Source organism: Heteronotia binoei, chromosome 2, assembly GCF_032191835.1.
Source record: "Heteronotia binoei isolate CCM8104 ecotype False Entrance Well chromosome 2, APGP_CSIRO_Hbin_v1, whole genome shotgun sequence".
NCBI classification, from domain to species: Eukaryota; Metazoa; Chordata; class Lepidosauria; order Squamata; family Gekkonidae; genus Heteronotia; species Heteronotia binoei.
This window is the reverse complement of record NC_083224.1, coordinates 110,658,685-110,681,145: the sequence shown is the minus strand read 5'-3', so window position 1 is coordinate 110,681,145 and position 22,461 is coordinate 110,658,685. Positions and strand designations below refer to the sequence as shown.

The window sequence follows — 22,461 nt, the reverse complement described above, 5'->3', positions numbered from 1 at the left end:
TTAACTTTAAAAGGGGTAAATTCACTGAGATGAGGAGGCATGTGAGGAGGAAACTGAAAGGAAAGGTACATACGTTCAAAACCCTTGGGGAAGCTTGGAGACTATTTAAAACTATAATCCTAGAAGCTCAGATAAAATACATACCACAAGTTAGGAAAGGCACAAACAGGCATAAGAAAAGGCCTGCGTGGTTAACAAACAAAGTAATGGAAGCTGTAAAAGGTAAGAAGGACTCCTTTAAGTGGTGGAAAACCAGTCCAAGTGAGATTAGTAAAAGGGAACACAGGCTGTGGCAAATCAAATGCAAGACTGTGATCAGGCAGGCAAAAAGGGACTATGAGGAGCATATTGCAAAAAACATAAAGACCAACAATAAAACTTTCTTCAAATATATTAGAAGTAGGAAACCAGCCAGGGAGGCAGTGGGGCCCTTGAATGACCATGGGGTAAAAGGATTACTGAAGGAGGATAGGGAAATGGCTGAGAAGCTAAATGAATTTTTTGCCTCCGTCTTCACTGTGGAAGATGAGAACTTTTTGCCCGCCCCAGAACCACTAATTTTGGAAGGGGTATTGAAAGACCTGAGTCAGATTGAGGTGACAAAAGAGGAGGTCCTACAACTGATAGACAAATTAAAAACTAATAAGTCACCGGGTCCGGATGGCATACATCCGAGAGATCTGAAAGAACTCAAAGTTGAACTTGTGGATCTTCTAACAAAAATCTGTAATCTTTCATTGAAATCTGCCTCCGTTCCTGAGGACTGGAAGGTAGCAAATGTCACCCCCATCTTTAAAAAAGGTTCCAGAGGAGACCCGGGAAATTACAGGCCAGTCCGTCTGACTTCAATACCGGGAAAGTTGGTAGAAACCATTATCAAGGACAGAATGAGTAGGCACATTGATGAACACGGGTTATTGAGGAAGACTCAGCATGGGTTCTGCAATGGAATATCTTGCCTCACTAACCTGTTACATTTCTTTGAGGGGGTGAACAAACATGTGGACAAAGGAGACCCAATAGATGTTGTTTACCTTGACTTCCAGAAAGCTTTTGATAAAGTTCCTCATCAAAGGCTCCTTAGAAAGCTTGAGAGTCATGGAGTAAAAGGACAGGTCCTCTTGTGGATCAAAAACTGGCTAAGTAATAGGAAGCCGAGAGTCAGTATAAATGGGCAGTCTTCGCAGTGGAAGACGGTAAGCAGTGGGGTGCCGCAGGGCTCGGTACTGGGTCCCATGCTCTTTAACTTGTTCATAAATGATTTAGAGTTGGGAGTGAGCAGTGAAGTGGCCAAGTTTGCGGATGACACTAAATTGTTCAGGGTGGTGAGAACCAGAGAGGATTGTGAGGAACTCCAAAGGGATCTGTTGAGGCTGGGTGAGTGGGCGTCAACGTGGCAGATGCGGTTCAATGTGGCCAAGTGCAAAGTAATGCACATTGGGGCCAAGAATCCCAGCTACAAATACAAGTTGATGGGGTGTGAACTGGCAGAGACTGACCAAGAGAGAGATCTTGGGGTCGTGGTAGAGAACTCACTGAAAATGTCAAGACAGTGTGCGTTTGCAATAAAAAAGGCCAACGCCATGCTGGGAATTATTAGGAAGGGAATTGAAAACAAATCAGCCAGTATCATAATGCCCCTGTATAAATCGATGGTGTGGTCTCATTTGGAGTACTGTGTGCAGTTCTGGTCACCGCACCTCAAAAAGGATATTATAGGATTGGAGAAAGTCCAGAGAAGGGCAACTAGAATGATTAAAGGGCTGGAGCACTTTCCCTATGAAGAAAGGTTGAAACGCTTGGGACTCTTTAGCTTGAAGAAACGTCGACTGCGGGGTGACATGATAGAGGTTTACAAGATAATGCATGGGATGGAGAAAGTAGAGAAAGAAGTACTTTTCTCCCTTTCTCACAATACAAGAACTCGTGGGCATTCGATGAAATTGCTGAGCAGACAGGTTAAAACGGATAAAAGGAAGTACTTCTTCACCCAAAGGGTGATTAACATGTGGAATTCACTGCCACAGGAGGTGGTGGCGGCCACAAGTATAGCCACCTTCAAGAAGGGTTTAGATAAAAATATGGGGCACAGGTCCATCAGTGGCTATTAGCCACAGTGTATGTGTGTATATAAAATTTTTTGCCACTGTGTGACACAGAGTGTTGGACTTGATGGGCCGTTGGCCTGATCCAACATGGCTTCTCTTATGTTCTTAAACAAGCAATACAAATATACAGTGAACATAAAATAAGATGAAGTAAAAGAATACACCATATCTAGAGTAGTTTAAAAGTAAATAATTTTCTTAAGTAATCATTTTGTAACAGCAAATTACATAACTTTTACCCTTCACCTGCAAGCATATCAGTCTCAATGAGTTGGTTCAGTAGGCCTGCCTCACAACTGTAACAGAACTGTAGGCTTTGTAGTTTTCTGTGTGTGTGCATTTTCTCCAGAAGCACTTTGGGAACACCTAAAAACTACCGTCCTGCAGATCTCTGAGGAAGTCCTCGGGTTCTCCACAAGGAAGAACAAGGACTGGTTTGATGAGAACAATCAAGAGATCCAAGATTTACTGGCGAAAAAGAGATCTGCCTACCAAGCACATCTTGCTCAGCCCTCCTGTCCTGGGAAAAAAGCAAGCTTTAGCGCTGTATGTAGCAACCTCCAGTGCAAGCTTTGAGACATTCAGAACGAGTGGTGGACCAAGCTTGCTGAGAGAACCCAGCTGTGTGCAGACACTGGTGATTTAAGAGGGTTCTACGAAGCCCTGAAGGCAGTATATGGTCCATCATATCAGACTCAGAGTCCCTTGCGTAGTGCAGACGGCCAAGTGCTCCTCACAGACAAGGCATCCATATTGAACCGGTGGTCGGAGTATTTTCAGGTTCTCTTCAGTGCCAACCGCGTAGTTCAAGATTCAGCAATTCACCTCACCCCACTTCAACCAGTGAAAACAGAGTTGGATGAGATCCCCACTCTAGAAGAGACTGTTAAAGCCATCAAGCAACTGAAAAGTGGCAAGGCAGCAGGAGTTGATGGAATTCCACCAGAGATCTGGAAGCATGGGGGCACAGTACTACATAGCTCACTTCACAAAGTACTTGTCACCTGCTGGGAACAAGGCAAATTACCACAGGACTTTCGCGATGCAATCATCATCACCCTATACAAGAACAAAGGGGGAAAATCAGACTGCTCCAACTACCGGGGGATAACCCTGCTCTCCATCGCAGGCAAAATCCTTGCCAGAATACTCCTGAACAGACTGGTGCTCGCCATTGCAGAAGAACTCCTCCCAGAGAGCCAGTGCGGCTTCAGAGCTAACAGGAGCACCACCGACATGGTATTTGTTCTCAGGCAGCTCCAAGAGAAATGCAGGGAACAAAACAAGGCTCTGTATGTGACTTTTGTCGACCTTACCAAAGCTTTCGATACCGTTAGCAGGAAAGGCCTGTGGCAAATCTTGGAACGTTTAGGATGTCCCCCAAGGTTCCTCAGCATGATCATCCAGCTACACGAAGACCAACGAGGCCAAGTCAGACACTGCAACGACCTCTCGGAGACCTTCCCAATAGGCACAGGTGTAAAGCAAGGCTGCGTTCTCGCGCCAACTCTCTTTACGATCTTCTTTAGCATGATGCTTCAAAGAGCCGCAGTAGATCTAGATGATGACAATGGTGTCTACATCTGCTATCGCACCGATGGCAGCCTGTTCAACCTGAGGCGACTAAAGGCCCACTCCAAGACAATGGAAAAACTCATCCGAGAGCTACTGTTTGCTGATGATGCTGCACTCGTCTCCCACTCGGTATCAGCTCTGCAGCATATGACGTCCTGCTTTCCAGAGGCTGCCAAGCTATTCGGCCTAGAAGTTAGTCTGAAGAAGACAGAAGTTCTCCACCAGCCTGCACCCCAGGAAGATTATCACCCTCCCTGCATCACTGTGGGTGAATCAGTTCTGAAGACAGTCCAGCGGTTCAGCTACCTGGGGTGCATCATCTCCTCAGATGCTAAGATCGACAAGGAGATCGACAACAGGCTGGCAAAGGCAAACCGTGCCTTTGGCTGAATGCACAAAAGAGTGTGGAGCAACAAGCATCTGAAAAAAGGCACAAAGATCAATGTTTACAAAGCGGTTGTGATGACAACCCTCATCTACGGCTTCGAATTGTGGGTTTTATACCGTCATCACCTGCGACTCCTTGAGCGCTTTCATCAGCGCTGCCTTCGCACCATCCTCAACATCCACTGGAGTGACTTTGTGACCAACACTGAAGTTCTCAAGCGGGCGGAGGTTACCAGCATCGAGGCACTGCTGTTGAAGACGCAGCTGCGCTGGGCAGGGCATATTTCTAGGATGGAAAACCACCACCTTCCCAAGATTGCCCTGTATGGCGAACTCTCCACCGGCCATCGAAATAGAGGGGCACCAAAGAAGAGGTACAAGGACTCCTTGAAGAAATCCCTTGGCACCTGTCGCATCAACCATCACCAGTGGTCTGACCTAGCCTCAGATCGCAAAGCATGGAGGCACACCATCCACCAGGCTGTCTCTTCTTTTGAGAACGCACGCATAGCTGGTCTTGAGGACAAAAGGAGATTGAGGAAGAATCGCACTGCTACAGTACCAACCCCAAATCAGACTTTTCCCTGCAGCCACTGTGGCTGGACCTGCCTGTCCCGCATTGGTCTTGTCAGCCACCAGCGAGCCTGCAGCAGACGTGGACTATTGCACCCTTCTTAAATCTTGGTTCGCGAAGCCAAGCCGAGAGAGAGAGCATTTTAATACTATGCCATTTAAACAGGTACATATAAAAATGTTCCGTAACCACTCTAATGAGGTGAGAGTTATCCAGCGAGGAAGAAAGGAGAATGATTATGTATATTCGAAGTACTAGGGAAAATCCAGATACACTTGAAAAAACACTTGCTTTTTTGAGCAGAGCAAGGTATATAACGTACCCTGAATTTAAGTCGATCTGTTCTTGAGAAAAGAAATGATTTGTTGCTCATAACATCCTATCTACTCTTTGTCATCACTAGGTCGCTAATAGCACGACGCAGTTTGATGCCCCAAAACCTCTAGAGCAGGTGCATCAAACATGCAGCCCGGGGGCCGAATCAGGTCCCAAGAGGGCTCCTATCAGACCCCTGAACAACTGGCTCTTGTCTGCTTCCTTCTCCCTCTCTCTTGCTTCCTTCTGCATTTCAGCTTGCTTTACAAGGCTTGCTCAATCACACAGGAGCTACGGAGCAAAACCTCAATTTTCACCATTGGTTGAGGTTCCTCCTCCTCCTGGTCCCCTGGGGAGGGAAGGAAAGAGCCAGAGCTTCCTTTGACCAGTTCTCTGGATCCCTTGGGAGAAATAACAAGAAAGCACCTTTATGACCAACAAGTGCTAATGTTTTAAGTTTGCTTTATATCTCTGCCCCATGGTGCAGAGTGGTAAAACTGCAGTACTGCAGTCAAACTCTCTGCTTACGACCTGAGTTCGATCACAGCAGAAGCTGGGTTCAGGTAGCCGGCTCCAGGTTGACTCAGCTTTCCATCCTTCTGAGGTCGGTCAAATGAGTACCCAGCTGACCAGGGGGGGGGGAAGTCTAGATGACTGGGGAAGTCAATGACAAACCCACCCCATAAGAAGTCTGCCATGGAAACGTCGTGATGCGACGTCACCCCAGAGTTGAAAACGACTGGTGCTTGCACCTTTACCTTTTTAAAAAAGAATAATCAGTACTGGCTAAATTCTAAAAGAGATATTGTTCTGTCAGCACTCAAAAGTAATCTGTGCTCATAATGTCACCACTAATGAATATGTTAAATTTAGGACTGAAATTAAAGACACAGTCTTGAGCTGATAATGTACCACCAAGACCGTTTGTTAAAGATCAGTAGCCAAGAACTCACTTGAGAACTCACTTAACTTCCCATCTTACCTTTTTAACCTAATCTTAAATAGGTACACACATTGCCCTGCCCGACAAAGTCTGGCCTGGCCCAACAAGGTCTCATTTATGTCAGATCCAGCCCTCATAACAAATGAGTTCGGCACCCCTGCTCTAGAGAAAAATATCGCCGTTTTCGTAGCAGCCGAGCTCTGCCAACGAGTAGGCTCCGAGGCCGGGTTTTGCAGCCGGCCGGTGGCTCCGGTCCAGAACAGTCGGGAGAAATCCGGCGCCGGGATTTGCGGCGTGGCGGACAGACGGGCGGGGTCTGGTTGGGGTGGCTCGGGAAGTTACTGAAGTTGGGTGGCGGGTTTAGGAATAAGCATTTGCCCGCCCAGGCCCTCCGTGGCGTTTTCCCTTTTTTCTGCTCGTCTGGTGCATGATGGAAGCAGCATGGCTGCTCATCTCTCCTTGACACAGGTAACTGCTGGCCTGTCGGAGGTGGGGAGGCGTGCAGGGGAGGTCTGGGTTAGCTTCGTTGAGAGCCATGGAAGCAAGAAGCCACTACAGGCCTTCTCTCGCGAGGAGCGGCGGGTCTGTTTCCCCAGCTCACGTAACTTCTCGTGCCACCTCCTCGCCGTCTTCTTTCCTTCCTCACAGCCCTTTCGACACTTCACAGCTTCCCCGTAATCTGCGTTCTTCTCCCGGCCTTTCTCGTTCGCCCGGAAGTCTTTTTCGTGTACTTGATTTTGCTTTTAAGCTTTGGACGGGCTCGCCGTTCCACGGTTTCTTCTCTCTCCCAAGAGCTTTCTTTCTAGGTTTTTCGTGCTCTTACCGTCTTCCACATCCTGCTGTAGTTCTAAAGCTGCTTTTGCTGCTGTTTCTGTCTAGAGTCCCGTGCTTTGCGCGCCCAGTGTGTTTGTCTGCCCAGGTTCAGGATCTGCCGAAAAGGGCTGTAGTTCATTTACGAATCCTGACCTGGAGCGCAGTACATTGGCTACTGTGTAATTTGCCACAGGCATCTGCAGTTTCTCCATACTCTGTGTCACCACAGCTTCCCTTTTCGTTTGCTCTTGATGAATGTGTTTAAACACTAGCTTTACAAGCTATGCTTCTCTGCTTGGTTGTCCTGGTTCCTCGTTGTTGTAGCACACTCTTTTTGTGTCTGCACCAGTCTTGATCATGGTTTTTTACTTCTCACCCTCCCTCAATTTCCTACGAGGTACAAATCTACCTTGCACTGTTCAGTTGCTTTTCTTCAACACTCCTACTTCTGTGGTATGACATTTACAAAAACTGACTTAACATTGGTTAAATGACAATCAGCACTTTTTTCTTCTTCAGTGGGGCCCAAACCAAAGTAACTTATAAAATTGTGTATAATGACCACTTTGTGAGGTAGGTTAGTCTAAGCAAGAGCCAAGGTAATAGAGCAAGCTTCCATAGCAGAAATGTGATTCAAACCTCAAACTCCCAGATTCTAGTCTAACATTCTAACTAACCCAGGACTGGCCAAACTTCCTTAACATAAGAACCATATAGAAGAAAAATGTCAAATGTTTGAGAGCTGGAAGGAAGAAAGGCAAATAGATGGAGGGAGAGGTGGAAAGAAGAAAGCAACTTTAAATGCATTCTCCAAGCCACCAGCTGGCTTGGCTTGAAGAATGCTTTTAAAAAGAGAAATTTCTTCTCCAAGCTGGCCAGTGGGTCAGTGGGGGCTTCAGGAGCCACACAATATATGTGAAAGATCTACGTGTGGTTCCTGAGCCACAGTTTGGCCACCCGAGTTTTAATCACAACACTGCACAATTTTAAAAATTATTCCTTCCTTTCTGATACACTTTAGCACAGTAGGTGTGAATAAATAATAAAGCTGGAGCTGGATTGACAAATCCTTGATGCCAGTTCACTGTGGCACCTAGAAATTTCATTCTGGCATCCATTTTCAGCAATGATTTAACTGTAGTTTTGCTCAGCGAAGCACACGGTTTATCATTTAACATCAGAATGTTTTGTTGTTATGACATAAAAATTCATATCTATGAAGTTCTTACCAATGCTTGTTAAAATGTTAACTGTACATCATTCAGTGGTAGTAGATTAATTCATTTCCTTATCAGTTGCTTTCTATACTCCTTTCAGTATTCAGCTTAGTTTATGCTAGGTTATGATATTGTAGAAATTTCAGTAACTATCAACCAGTCTAGAAGAATCTTTAAATTGGCGTACTGAAATGCCCTTCTGAGAGAGGAAATGGTAGGACAGCACTTTAAAATACCAATTATTAATCACATATTTAAATGCGATACAAATCAGGTAAGAATAATTATTTCATGTAATGTTACATTACTTTCTGTGCAATAAACTGAGAGATAAATATACCATCTCTTTGATAAGGAATGTATATGAAACATCTGCAATCAAAAGGATACATTTTTTAAAAATGTCTCATTATAAAGGTTAACCATAAACATAGTGAAGTTTCTTTCAGTGATCTTTTTTATAAGGGAGACACTCTTAAAGATAATGGATGTCCTTTTTGGCTAATAAAGCATTAGGAACAGGAGACTGCTGGGTAAGGTCTTCTGAAGATTTAAATGGGGTTGCCACCAGTATGCAGATGACCCTTAGCTTTGCCTCATGTGCCTGGCCAATCCCTGGGAGGGTCGGTAACTGGATGCAGTTTTGGAGTGGATGCAGGCTTATAAATTGAAACTTAATCCTAATAAGATGGGAGTACTTCTTGTGAGCAGAAGATGTGACCTGGAATTTAAGGAGTCACCTGTTCTGGATGGGGTTGCTACTCCTCTTGAAGGAAGAGATCTGCAGCTTGGGAGTGCTCTTGGACTCAGGCCTACTGCTAGGCAGGCAGGTGGCAGCTGTGGCCACTGTGGTGCACACCCTGGTTACATTTAGAATTAGATTCCTGTAACTCACTGTACATGAGGTTGACCTTGAAATGTTTTTAAACACTTCAGTTGATGTAGAATACTGCAGTCAGGATGTTTACAGGAGTGGGTTGTATGGATCATATCACTCCAACCTTGGCTCATCTACACTGGCTTACTGGCTGTTTCCAGAAATATTTCAAGGTACTAATACTGATCTTTAAAATCCTACATTGCTGGGGATTAGCACACTTGAAGGACTGTCTACCCAACCAATGCTATCATATTATGAGGCCCTGCTTTGAGTGCCCTGCCTTCTAAGATTAGACTGGTGGCAACCTGGAAGAGGGCATTCTTGACTCTGGTGCCAAAACTTTGGAACTCTCTCCCCAGGCAGACTTACTGTCTCCTTCTGTTGCTGTCTTCTGGCAGTGGGGAAGACCTTTTTTGTTTCAACTGGTGTTCTCTCAGTGATTCCTCCTTCCTGCCCTGTGGGTTTAATTGTTGACTTTATGTATGTGTATTTTATTGGACAGTATGTGTATTTTGTGTAAGAGCCCTGTGGCACAGAGTGGTAAGCTGCAGTACTGTAGTCCAAGCTCTGCTCATGACCTGAGTTTGATCCTGGTGGATGCTGGGTTCAGGTAGCCAACTCATGGTTGATTCAGCCTTCCATCCTTCTGAGGTCGGCAAAATGAGTACCCAGTTTGCTGGGAGTAAAGTGTAAATGACTGGGGAAGGCAATGCAAACCACCCTGTAAAAAGTCTGCCATGAAAATGTGAAAGCAGTGTCACCTCAGAGTCGGAAATGACTGGTGCTTTCACAGGGGATTACCTTTACCTTTTTATGTATATTTTAGTTTGGTTTTAATTATTTTAATGGTGATTAGTTTTAATGGTTTTTAATATGATTTTTATTAGGTATGTTTTTATCTGTTAGCCATCTTGGTGGCCCAGATCAGGGCAGAAAGGCAGGGTTTACATTTTTGAAATAAGTAAAAGCAACCAGCATTACCCTGTATTTATATGCTACAACCAGGTTGTTTTTTTTTAGCAGGAATGCGCAGGAACGCAGCTTTGGCTGGCTTAGCATCAGGGGATGTGACCTAATATGTAAATGAGTTCTTGCTGGACTTTTTCTACCAAAAAATGCCCTGGCTACAGCAGTTTTATTGTAGCTTTAGTAAAATTATGACTGTCTATGAAAAGGTTAGTATTAGGAAGGATCACGTCCTCCCATATTGTCCAGGTTGCTAGATAAAATCTTCACAAACCTTGCTCTTTGTGCCTCTAGCTTCAGCAGTGAGGCAGGAGGCAACCAGAGATAGGGCTTTTCAGTAGTGGCACCTCAGTTTTGCCCTTCCCCTTGAGGCTCACATGGCATCTGTGTTACTTTTGCTTGGGTGCCTGGTCAAAACTTTTCTGTTCACTCAGGCTTTTAATTCAGGGAATGATTTTTTTAAACACTATTTTTGTCTGGAAAATGTTTTAAGTTGTGAGTGGTTTGTTTTTATGATATGTTCTTTTAATGCTGGCTTTTCATATCTTTCAATGCTTTAACTTTATAGGCTGTTTTGAGCGGGTTCCTGGAGAGGTGGCATAAAAATGTTCTAAATAAAATGAATAAATAGCAATAACTAGAAAATGTGGTCATTATAACACAAAACCTTGAAGGCTCAAATTAGTGTGGCTTCTAAATTTTTGGTCTGGCTTCTACAGCAAAAGAAAAGTTGTGAAGAAATTGTATAATTAATGAGTGGCTAGCATATTTCTATAGTTCTCTGCGGCATAAAAGCAAGAACTAAGTTCAGCATAGGTTAATGGTAAGCAGGGTTTTCTTTGTAGAAAAAGCCCAGCAGGAACTCATTGCATATTAGGCCACACCCTCTGACATCACCATTGTTTCACGTAGGACTTTTTGTAGAATAAGTTCAGCAGGACCTCATTTGCATGTTAGGCCACACCCCCTGGCACCAAGCCAGCCGGAACTGCGTTCCTGTGTGTTCCTGCTCAAAAAAAGCCCTGAAGGTAAGTAATTACAGAGTTTATGTGAATGGGGCTGATGCCTTTCATGCATGTGTGGAAATCAGTCCTGTGTAACATCTTTCAATGCAGATGACATAAAAAAACAGCCTTAATTTTGCAGATGGAAGATCCTGGTTACTTCCTTGGAGCCAATTAGGGTTGCATGTTTAACAGGAAGCCTGACCATTATGACTTATGATGGTGTTATGTATTTGTTCTCTGTGCTCATCATCCTCATGTATTTATCCCTTCCTCCAGTGGATTAATTGAAAGTTTTTAAAATCTGTGTTTTGTGCTTTATGAGGAATTAAATGGGTGTAGTTGATTTCCTGAACTGGAGGAAAGTGTCTCTGGATATATTGCTACATATTGCTTATTCTTGAGAAACCAGCATGGGTTTCTCAAGAACAAGTCATGTCAGACTAACCTGATCTCTTTTTTTGAGAAAGTGACTACCTTGCTGGATCAGGGGAATGCTGTAGACATCGTTTATCTTTATTTCAGTAAGGCTTTTGATAAGGATCCACATACTATCCTTGTTGACAAGTTGGTAAAATGTGGTTTGGATCCTGTTACCATTAGGTGGATCTGTAACTGGTTGACAGTGTTGCAGGGAAAGTCCTGTGTTGTCCAATTAATAGTAAATCATACAAACGAGGTCTGAGGCAAGATCAGGAAAACAGCTTCTTTATTTTAAGCGCTCTATACACGGGCTCCAGACCCGAGGGTCTGAGCAATGATCACAGTTACCTGCCATCCCTTATAGGGGCCTCCGCCCACTCACTACCCACTCACTACCTTAAAACACCCATGTTCTCCAGTCCCCTGGGAGGATGCCCACGTCATACTTTCACCACAATTCGGGTTGTTTTTCAGCTTTCTGGGCCCCTGTTAGGGCTTCTATTTCTCCCTTGTTCCCTTTTCTAGAAACATTCTACCCACACACCCACAGTTTCTTGCCCCATTTCCAGCACCTGTCTCAGTTCCTTTTAGGCTTCTTTCTACTGTTTTCACCCTGCGGTTTAGACAGGTCAATGACCCTTCACAGTTCCCTTTTTCTCTCTGCAAGCTAACACTCCTTTGCTACAAGCTGCTATAGAAGATTATTTCTCAAAAGCACTGTTATTTAATCCTAGCATCGCCAAGCCATACATATTGATTAGGTATTGGTATTGATTTTGGATTGATGCCACAACAGATCGCACCCAAAGAGTGCTTGTGAATGGATCCTCATCCTCTTGGAGAGGAGTGACAAGTGGAGTGCCTCAAGGGTCTGTCCTGGGACCTGTTTTGTTCAACATCTTTATAAATGAAGGAATAGAGGGAATGCTTAGAAGAAGAAGAAGAAGAAGAAGATATTGGATTTATATCCCGCCCTCCACTCCGAAGAGTCTCAGAGCGGCTCACAATCTCCTTTACCTTCCTCCCCCACAACAGACACCCTGTGAGGAGGGTGGAGCTGGAGAGGGCTCTCACAGCAGCTGCCCTTTCAAGGACAACATCTGCCAGAGCTATGGCTGACCCAAGGCCATGCTAGCAGGTACAAGTGGAGGAGTGGGGAATCAAACCCGGTTCTCCCAGATAAGAGTCCGCACACTTAACCACTACACCAAACTGGCTCTCCTCTCCTCTCCTTTCCTTCATGTCTTGCAGCTCTCAAACATCTGAATATTTATTCTGTGTGGCTCTTACATTAAGCAAGTTTGGCCACCCCTGGTCTAGTAGCATCTCTCAGGATTCTTGTGCTTATTAAATTTGCAAATGATACTAAATTGGGAGGGGTTGCAAATACAGTAGAAGACAGAAACAGGATACAGGATAACCTTGACAGGCTGGAAAACTGGGCTAAAACCAATAAAATGAATTTTAACAGGGATAAATGTAAAGTTCTGCATTTAGATAGAAAAAAACCAATGCATGGTTATAGGATGGGGGAGACTTGTCATAGCAGTAGTATGTTCGAAAAGGATCTAGGGGTCTTAGTGGATCATACGCTGAACATGAGTCAACAGTGTGATGCCGTGGCTGAAAAGGCAAATGCAATTTTGAGCTGTATCAACAGAAGTTTAAATCACTTCTGCAAGTCAAGCCAGCTGGCAGCTTGGAGAATGCATTTAAAATCAAAGTTGCTTTCCTCCTCTCCTCTCCTCTCCTCTCCTCTCCTCTCCTCTCCTCTCCTCTCCTCTCCTCTCCTCTCCTCTCCTCTCCTCTCCTCTCCTCTCCTCTCCTCTCCTCTCCTCTCCTCTCCGGCCTTTAAAATGTTGCATCTAGATATGGAAATTATACATTCAGGCTATTTGCAATTAAGCTTACTACAGGTGAAAATAAACTTGCATTCTAAATATCGTGGAAGCATTTTGAACTTCTGTATTCTTCGTGAGACACTTTCTTTTAGGAAGGAAAATGTGTTCAGACACCTTTTCCCACGCTTTGAATGCAAGTCTCTTGCTGTGTGAATTTCTCAGCCAGATTTACTTCACTGGATTTTTATAAAGAGGTTCTCTGAGTTCCCTGGAATATAAGCAGGATACTAATGGCAACATTTGTCAGTTAATGCTGACCCACAAACATTGTACAGAGGCAGGAAAGTATAAAATAGCCTTGGCTGTCAAATATGAACTGAGAAAAAAGCCCTTGAAAACAGAATAAAACCATGGAATGGTGCATCATAGGTGACTGACCTTGAAGCATTTATTTAGCTGGGTTTTCCAGTTTACATGTGTGATAAGAAATTCTATTTAATATCTAGTTAATGAAAATGCCTCATGGTGCCAAATAGACTTGGAAAACCAGTTTTTCACTCTCACTTTGTAGCAGGACTGAAAACCATACGAAAGAGCTTGAGGTTTCTGAGATCCTAAGTATTTGCCCCTATACAAACGTGTCTCTTGAAGTAGCTTCACCTGATTAGCTAAGGAATATGTAAGAAAACAGGGGTGGCAAAATTTGCTTAACATAAGAGCCATATAGAATAAATGTCAGCTATTTGAGAGCCACAAAACATGAACATCAGAAAGAAAATTGAGGGCAGGTAGGCAGGAAGGAAAATAGATGGGGAGAGGGAGGGAGAGGTGGAAATAAAGCAACTTTAATGCATTCTCCAAGCAGCCAGCTGGCTTGGCAAAGTGATTTAAAGAGACAAATGCCTTCTCCAAGCCAGCCAATGGGGCAGTGAGGGCTTCGACAGCCACACAATATGTGTGAAAGAGCAACACGTGGCTCCCAAGCTGCAGTTTGGCCACCCCTGTAAGAATCCATTTGTAGTTAAAGCTGTAGTACCATTTAAACAGGTCTAGTCCCCAGTATATATCTGTGCTCTCTAGGGCTCTCTTGTGCACAGAATCCATATACATTGGAGCTTTCCCATAAATTTCCTTGTTAGAGGCATGGAATTACACATGTGGAGCACTGTCACAGTGATGTAAGTGGGAGGAACTTGCCTTGAGTTCTGTCCATTAGAAATCTCATGTACATAGCTTTTGGACCAGGATTCTTGTGCTGTGGCTCTTCATTTATCTCACTCAAAGTAAATTTATAATAAGAAATTACATTTTTGGTATAATATTGTGAAGTGTTAAGTCATTTCAGGTTTCAGATCCTTAGTAGCGGAACTGTTCAGATCTTGTTCCAGTTTGTGTGTGTGGATCACTTAACTTTACAGTCACGCATGGTAGAGAATTAAATTCTGCATTTAGCGTGCTTTTGGGGTACCATGTGACAGCACTCCAGCACTGAGAAAAGAATCTTGCATTAGATATCTAAAAGCCTAGTTATTAAATGTTTGAACATCTTATGAATATCTTTTCTATTGAGAATGTTTTCTCCTTTTAATTGATGGTGCCCAAATGATTTATGTTGCTAGAAACATTTGGAGTTGAAATGACTAACACATATGTTTTCTTTATACAACAAGAAGTTGTATATTACAAAGTAAAATAGAAAAACAAGCTGCTGATAGACATTTGCATGCTTCCAACGGAATTAAAATGAGTGAAGAATGTCTATTATCTAAAATAAACATGACCCCATTTAGACATACAATACAAGGATTTTTTTTTGTTACTTACTTTACTTTACTTTTTTACTTTATTCGATTTATATCCCGCCCTACCCCACCGAGGTGGGCTCAGGGCGGCTTACAACAATAAAAGCTAACAGAGGTCGATTTAAATACGATTAAAATTATACAATAAAATACATAAAAACCTAAAAATACATAAAACTCACATCGATATACACTATGCTACTATTCCTTAAATCAGTCCTTCAAATTTCCAATATTCAGTAATCTGATGTTTAAGATTTAATATTCAGGCATTCTGCTCACAGTTAATTATATGCCAACCGGAAGAGGGTTGTTTTACAGGCCCTGCGGAACTGTTCAAGGTTCTGCAGGGCCCTCACCTCCTCCGGGAGCTGATTCCACCAACAGGGAGCTGCAATCGAGAAGGCCCTGTCCCTGGTCGCTTTCAGACGGGCCTCCTTTGGCCCAGGGATTGTAAGGAGGTTCTGAGACCCCGACCTCAGCACTCTCTGGGGGACATGTGGGGAGAGACGGTCCCTAAGGTAGGCAGGTCCTAGACCATAAAGGGCTTTAAAGGTCATAACCAGCACCTTGTACCGAACTCGGTATGTTATCGGCAGCCAGTGCAGTCCCCGAAGCCCCGGCTGGATGTGCTCCCGTCTAGGGAGCCCTAACAACAGCCGGGCAGCGGCATTCTGCACTAGCTGCAACTTCCGGGTTCGGCACAAGGGCAGCCCCATGTAGAGGGCATTGCAGTAATCCAGCCTCGAGGTGACCGTTGCATGGATCACTGTTGCCAGGTCGTCGCCCTCCAGGAAAGGGGCCAACTGCCTTGCCCGCCTAAGATGAAAAAATGCGGACTTGGCAGTGGCTGCTATCTGGGCCTCCATAGTTAGGGTAGGCTCCAGTAGCACCCCCAGGCTCCTACCCCTGTGCGCCGCTGACAGAGGCACACCGTCGAGGGCCGGTAAGGGAATCTCCCTCCCTGGACCACGGCGACCCAGGCAAAGGACCTCTGTCTTCGTCGGATTTAGCTTCAGCCCGCTCAGCCTGAGCCATCTAGACACGGCCTGCAATGCCAGGTCCAGGTTTTCTGGGACACAGGCAGGCCGGCCGTCCATAAGTAGATAGAGCTGGGTGTCATCAGCGTACTGGTGGCAACCCAGCCCATATCTCCGGGCAATCTGGGTAAGAGGGCGCATATAGATGTTAAACAACATCGGGGATAGAACTGCTCCCTGAGGGACCCCGCAATCCAGCGGGTATCTCTGGGACAATTCACCCCCAATCGCCACTCTTTGTCCCCGACCTTTGAGGAAAGAGGTAAGCCATTGTAAAGCCAACCCCTGAATCCCCACGTCGGCAAGACGGCAAGTCAGCAACCGATGGTCGACCGTGTCGAACGCTGCCGACAGGTCTAACAGCATCAGTACCGCCGAGCCGCCTCGGTCCAGATGCCGCTGGAGATCATCCACCAGGGCGACCAGCACTGTCTCCGTCCCATGACCCGGGCGGAAGCCCGACTGATGGGAGTCAAGGACGGAAGCATCCTCCAGGAAACTCTGTAGTTGCAACGCCACTGCCCTCTCAATGAGTTTACCCAAAAAGGGTAAATTCGAGACCGGCCGATAGTGTGCCAATTCGGCCGGATCCAGTGTTGGTTTTTTTAAGAGGGGGTGGACCACTGCCTCCTTAAGAGGCGTTGGAAATTGCCCTTCCATCAGGGATCTATTTATGATATCCCGTATAGGATACCTAAGCTCCCTCTGGCAAGATTTAATAAGCCAGGAGGGGCAAGGGTCCGAATTGCAAGTTGTAGGGCGTGCAGACAAGAGGATCCTGTCAACTTCCTCCAAGCTGAGAGCGCCGAAACCATCCAGAATACAATCTGAAGACAGGCAAGGAGCCTCGGGTTCGGATACTGTCTCCAATATGGCGGGGGTGTCGCGGCGGATCTTGAATCCGAGACATCTACCTTCCATCTCGGTACTGTGAGCCTCACAAACCACCTAAAGCCCATTATGCTCCGACTCGTTCTGTTATGGCTGTGGTATCTGCCACGACTTCGACAACTGTGCCGTAACTACCTAAGCCTCCAGCTCAAACCTCGCCCTCTAACACTATTCCTCCTCCTCGAGAGGACTCAGACACTGCACCAACTAAACCCAACACACCTCCTTGGGATCCAGACGTCTCTGAATCAGAGGATGAAAGTTCATGCACTTCCGATTCTGACCATCCACCGGGGTCCCCTGGCTCTGACACCAATCGACCTAATCGTCTTTCTCCGTCTGATGGATCTAAAGCCTACCTCAACCTCATCACCACTATGGCTGAGGCTGTGAATGTGACTCTTGCATCGGACTCACCTAAGATTTCAGATGTAGTGCATGATTTGGTTCAGACTGATTTTTCTACTGGATCGCTCCTACCTATGCTACCAGTTCATTTGGAAGGTCTTTGTGAGCCTTGGGACAAACCTGTCTCTGTTCCACCTACTTCAAAGTGTTTTGATTCCTTGTATAGGATCCATGCTCCGGAATCAAAATTTTTGGCTTCACATCCAGCTCCAAATTTCATCATTGTCCGTTCCGCATCTAAAGCGAAACCTTTAAGACATCCTACACCACCGGATCGTGAAGGACGTAAGTTGGACACTCTAGCCCACAAAATTTTTAATCTTGCCTCTATTAACTCTAAAGTCAATAATTACTTGGCTTACTTCTCCACCTATGCCTTCAATCTTGCCAACCAATTTATGCCACTCTTCCCTTTTCTCCCTGAGACTTCTCAGAGGGTGGCTACCAACTTAGTTTCTGATTTCTCCAGAGTGAGTAAGCAGCAAATAAGTACCATCAGGCATGCTGTTTCATGCTCTTCTAGAGTTTTCGCATCCTCAGTTGCGTTAAGGCGCCATGCCTGGCTCCAGTCCACAAATCTGCAACCTGATATTAAGCAGAAAATCGAGGACCTGATCCAACATGGCTTCTCTTATGTTCTTATAAACATGTGGAATTCACTGCCACAGGAGGTGGCGGTGGCCACAAGTATAGCCACCTTCAAGAGGGGTTTAGATAAAAATATGGAGCACAGGTACATCAGTGGCTATTAGCCACAGTGTGTGTGTATATATAAAAATTTTTTTGCCACTGTGTGACACAGAGTGTTGGACTGGATGGGCTGTTGGCCTGATCCAACATGGCTTCTCTTATGTTCTTATGACCTTCCTTTTGACTGTCTTGGTCTGTTTCACGCCTCCACCGATGAGGTTCTCATGTCTGTTGATGATGGCCGCAAGAGAGCTAAGCGGCTCTGAGTCACTCAGCCCGTTCCACAGCAGTCAAACCGGCCAAGACCTTGGAAGCCAGCGTATCAAAGGCGTCAGCGCTCTCCAAAACAATCTGAATACTGGAAGCGGAAAGCCCCTCAATCCAAGCAGCCTTTCCACCAGAAATCACGTTCTCAACAAACCAAGAAGTCTACCCCGCCATCCAAGCAGTCTCTTTGACTTCACTCCCTGCCCCTTTCAACAGTTGGATCCTCTCTACCAGACCAGAGTTTTCCCTTTCTACCAGACTTGGCAGTTGATCAGCATGGACTCTTGGGTGCTCACCATAATTCATCTAGGTTACGCCATTGAGTTTGTTTTGCCCCCACACCATCACCACTTTGTTGCCACTCTGCCATCTCCTCATCTCCAGCAGGAGATCCTGGACTTGCTCCAAAAGGGTGCGATAGAGCCTGTTCCCCCATCACTACCACGGAACAGGCTTCTATTCACGGGTACTTTCTGGTCCCCAAGAGGGATGGGAGCAAGAGACCCATTTTAGATCTCAGGAGACCAAACAAATGAATAGTCTACAAAAAATTCAGAATGATCTCTGTTCAATCAATCCTGTCCTTAATACCTCAGGATTCATGGATGACTTCCCTATATCTCCAGGATGCATATTTCCACGTAACCATCAGACCTCAACACTGGAAATATCTGCGTTTCGCCGTGGGACAACGTCATTTCCAATATTGAGTTCTCCCTGTCCACCGCCCGAGAGTGTTTATGAAATGCATGGCAGTGGTGGCGGCTGTTCTTCGTCTTCACAGCATCTCTGTTTTCCCGTACATGATTGGTTGATAATCGCCGCTACAGCACATCAACTCAAGAAGGATCTCAAAACGACTCTCTTCTGGCCTCCTTGGGTCTGCATGTGAGCGTTACCAAGTCTCATCTACAATTCATAGGTGCTTGTCTCTGCACGTGCCCTCACCTGGTCTTTCTTCCGTTGGATTGGGCTCAAACTATTCTATCATTGGCCCAGGATGTCATACTTTCTCCGACACAACCTGCAATCATTGTTCAATGACTTTTGGGCCTCATGGCTGCAACAACTTGGGTACTCCGTTTTGCCAGACTGCGAATGCGGCCCCTCCAGCTCTGGTTTGTTTGTGCCTACCATCCGCACATATAACCTCGGAGCACCATCCTTACTGTACCTCAGACAATTCTGCTCTCCCTTTCCTGGTGGACCATTCTGGACAACCTTCTCTGTGGGATGCCATTCGTTCTTCCCCCTCCTTCTGCGGTTGTAACTACAGATGCCTCCAAGTGGGGATGGGGAGCCCACTTAGAGGAGAAGACTGTCAGAGGACTGTGGACTGCCTTGGAGAGCTCCATGCACGTAAACTGTCTGGAGCTCATTGCTGTTCACAAGTCTCTTCAATCCTTCCTCCTGTCTTTAACTGACCAACATGTTCAGATTACAACGGATAACATGGCTACAGTCTTCTATGTGAACAGGCAGGGCTGGACCAGGTCTGCCCACCTATGTCGTTTAGTCATAGCCCTGTGGGAGTGGTGCATCAGGAACAACATCTACCTGACTGCCGTCCAACTGCCAGGGCTGGAGAATGTGTTGGCTGACTCCCTCAGCAGGATTCGCCTGGATGACCACGAATAGCCCCTCAATCCACGTTATCTCCATCACATCTTCGCATGCTTTGGGGTTCCAAGCATAGATGTCTTTGCAATGAGAGCCAACTCACAATACCATCGCTTTATTCCAGGAGAAGCAACATTGCTTTTCTTCACGTTTGGACAGGACCTCTACATTACCTTTTCCTGCCAACTCCACTGATGACTTGATCTCTCCTCAAGATTGTTCGGGACGGTACAGATTGCATCTTAATAACACCATAGTGGCCATGGCAACTGTGGTTCATGAGACTCCTTCAGCTGTCTCATCACACCTACCGTCGTCTTCCTTTAGCAGATGACCTGCTAACCCAACATCAGGGCCAGATATGGCACCACAATCCCCAGATCTTGGGACTCACAGCATGGAGAATACAGCCGTAGGCTTGCCATTAGACATTGCACAGGTTATCCTGAATGCCAGGAAACTCTCTACTAGACGTTCATACCAGTGTAAATGGAAGCGTTTCTGTTCTTTTGCGCTCTCCCAACAGAGATCCAGAGTCTGTACCTCTCCCTTCGATCCTACAATACTTTCTGTCATGATAAATTTCTGGACTTAGTTATTCTTCTTTGAAGGTTCATCTTTCAGCCATCTCGACTTTCCATAAACCTGTCAATGGTCAGACTGTTTTCTCCCATAGACTGTCCAAATCATTCCTCAAGGGCATGATACGCCTTCACCCTCCTGTTAAACCTATTGTGGCCATTTGGAATCTGTCACTAGTTCTTGCACAACTTATGAAACCTCCGTTTGAGTTCTTGGCTACCGTTGATCTCAATCTTCTTTCCTGGAAGACTGCCCTTTTGGTTACGCTCACGTCCGGCAAGCAAGCTAGTGACTTGTGTGCATTCCTCTCTGACCCTCCTTATACAGTTTTTCACAGGAACAAGGTGGTCCTCAGAGCAGATCTGGCCTTCCTCCTCAATGTGGTTTCAAAATTTTACCTTTCTAGTTCTACTTCATTACCTACGTTTTTTCTTGAACCTAAAGACTCCAGACAGAAAGCTCTACACACTCTCAACGTCAGATGGGCTTTGTCCTTTTACCTCTCTTGTACACAACCCTTCCATAAGGACCCTAACTTGTTTGTGGCCTATGGCAATCCCCAGAGAGGGTGTAAAATTTTTACCCAGAGACTCTCTAAGTGGGTATCCAATGCAATTCGGTTGTGATACGAAGTTGCTCAGCAACCTTTACCTGAGGGTCTCAAGGCTCATTCAACTAGAGTGCTCTCGACCTCCTCGGCCTTCCTAGAGGGCGTCTCCTTAGAGGACATTTGCTTTGCTGCATCATGGTCCTCTCCGTCCACATTCGTCTCCCATTATGCTTTGGACGTTCGTGCCAGACGTGACGCCTCCTTCGGCCAAGCGGTTCTTAGGGCCATCTTGCACTGAGGTCATCCCAGGTGAGTGCCTGCATGCATCGTAAGTATTTAATTTTTCTTGCCACCCGTCTGCCTTTGCGAGGGTTGGGCGGCCTTCGCAAAGTTGGTGTGTGTCGCAGTGATGTCATATTGACGTTATCGGCGTGTGCGTGCACAGCGCGTGCAAATTTGATTACGTGGGGGCGGAGGAACAACATCTAGCCTGGGGCGCTTGAAACTCCAGCCTGGATACCATCACTTCACTTTCAGGCTTGTTGTGAGGCTAAAATGGAGTTTTTTGGGGGATAATTATGTTATAACTTGCTTTGGTCTCCATTGGAGAGAGAAGTGGTGTATAAACATCCCAAGAGCAGATGCCTGAACAATTCAAGAGAGATAGCTGTGTTAGTCTCTTGACACAAGAAAAATAAACAATAGTCTGCTCTGCTGGTACTTTAAATGCAAACAAGACTATCCCAACATAAATGTTCATGGACTAGAGCTCACTTCTTTAGATGCAATATAATAGGTAGTTCACTAGGCCTCATTTATACACGGAAGGAAAAGTAAACAGTAGTGCTGTTTCTCACGAAGTATTTTAGGAGTAACTTTAAGTAAATTTGATTTGTTTGCTGTGCTCATTGCTTAAAAACAAAGGCTGGTATTGTGAGGAAGTAGGTCACTGCTAGCAGTGCAAAGAAAAGATTGTCCGGTGATTCATGGTTGGCAGGTCATTGGGCAAAAGTGTTGCATATCTGCCTCCTCAGATGAGGTCACCTGAGGGTGTACTGAATTCATCCTCCATCCCTGCATAGGCTTTAGACTGAAGAGGGGGGGGGGATTGAATGCTCACCCTGATCCACTTTGTCTTGCTGAGACTCTCTTCACTCTCCTGCCTTTCTCTCTGAGTTAGCTGTGTGGAGAGAGGAATAACCCTGGCCATTTTCTCCTTGGCTCTGGGCTGAAGAAGTTTAAGTAATTCCTCACCGTCTAGTGCGTGGGAGTAGGCGACCTAGGCAATTGCTTAGGGCGCCAGTTCCCAACAGGGGCAGAGGGTGGGCGCCCCCTCCCCACTTGTGCCATCCCTGAGCCTCCGAATGGACGCTGAGGGGTTGGAGGAGCTCCCCCGGCCCCTCAGCACCCAGAAACAACTGCGATTTCAGCCCTTGGCGCTCTCGAATCTCTGAGTGCTGAGGGGTTGGAGGAACTCTCCCAGCCCCTCAGCACCCAGAAACAATGGCGCTTCAGTGCTCAATGTGATGATGTGATGTCACCTTTGGGTGATGTCATCATGCTGC

The 22,461-nt window shown here is 45.7% G+C and overlaps 1 protein-coding gene across 1 annotated transcript in view; it reads left to right on the top strand.

The window, feature by feature from the left end:
• The first annotated feature begins 6,141 nt into the window (after positions 1-6,141).
• Positions 6,142-22,461, top strand: part of EPS15 (epidermal growth factor receptor pathway substrate 15) — a 150,817-nt gene continuing 134,497 nt past the window's right edge. Inside the window, exon 1 of the mRNA XM_060231803.1 lies at positions 6,142-6,370. Within this exon, the coding sequence (XP_060087786.1) occupies positions 6,344-6,370 (27 nt within the window). The 5' untranslated portion in view covers positions 6,142-6,343. The remainder of the gene's footprint in view (positions 6,371-22,461) is intronic.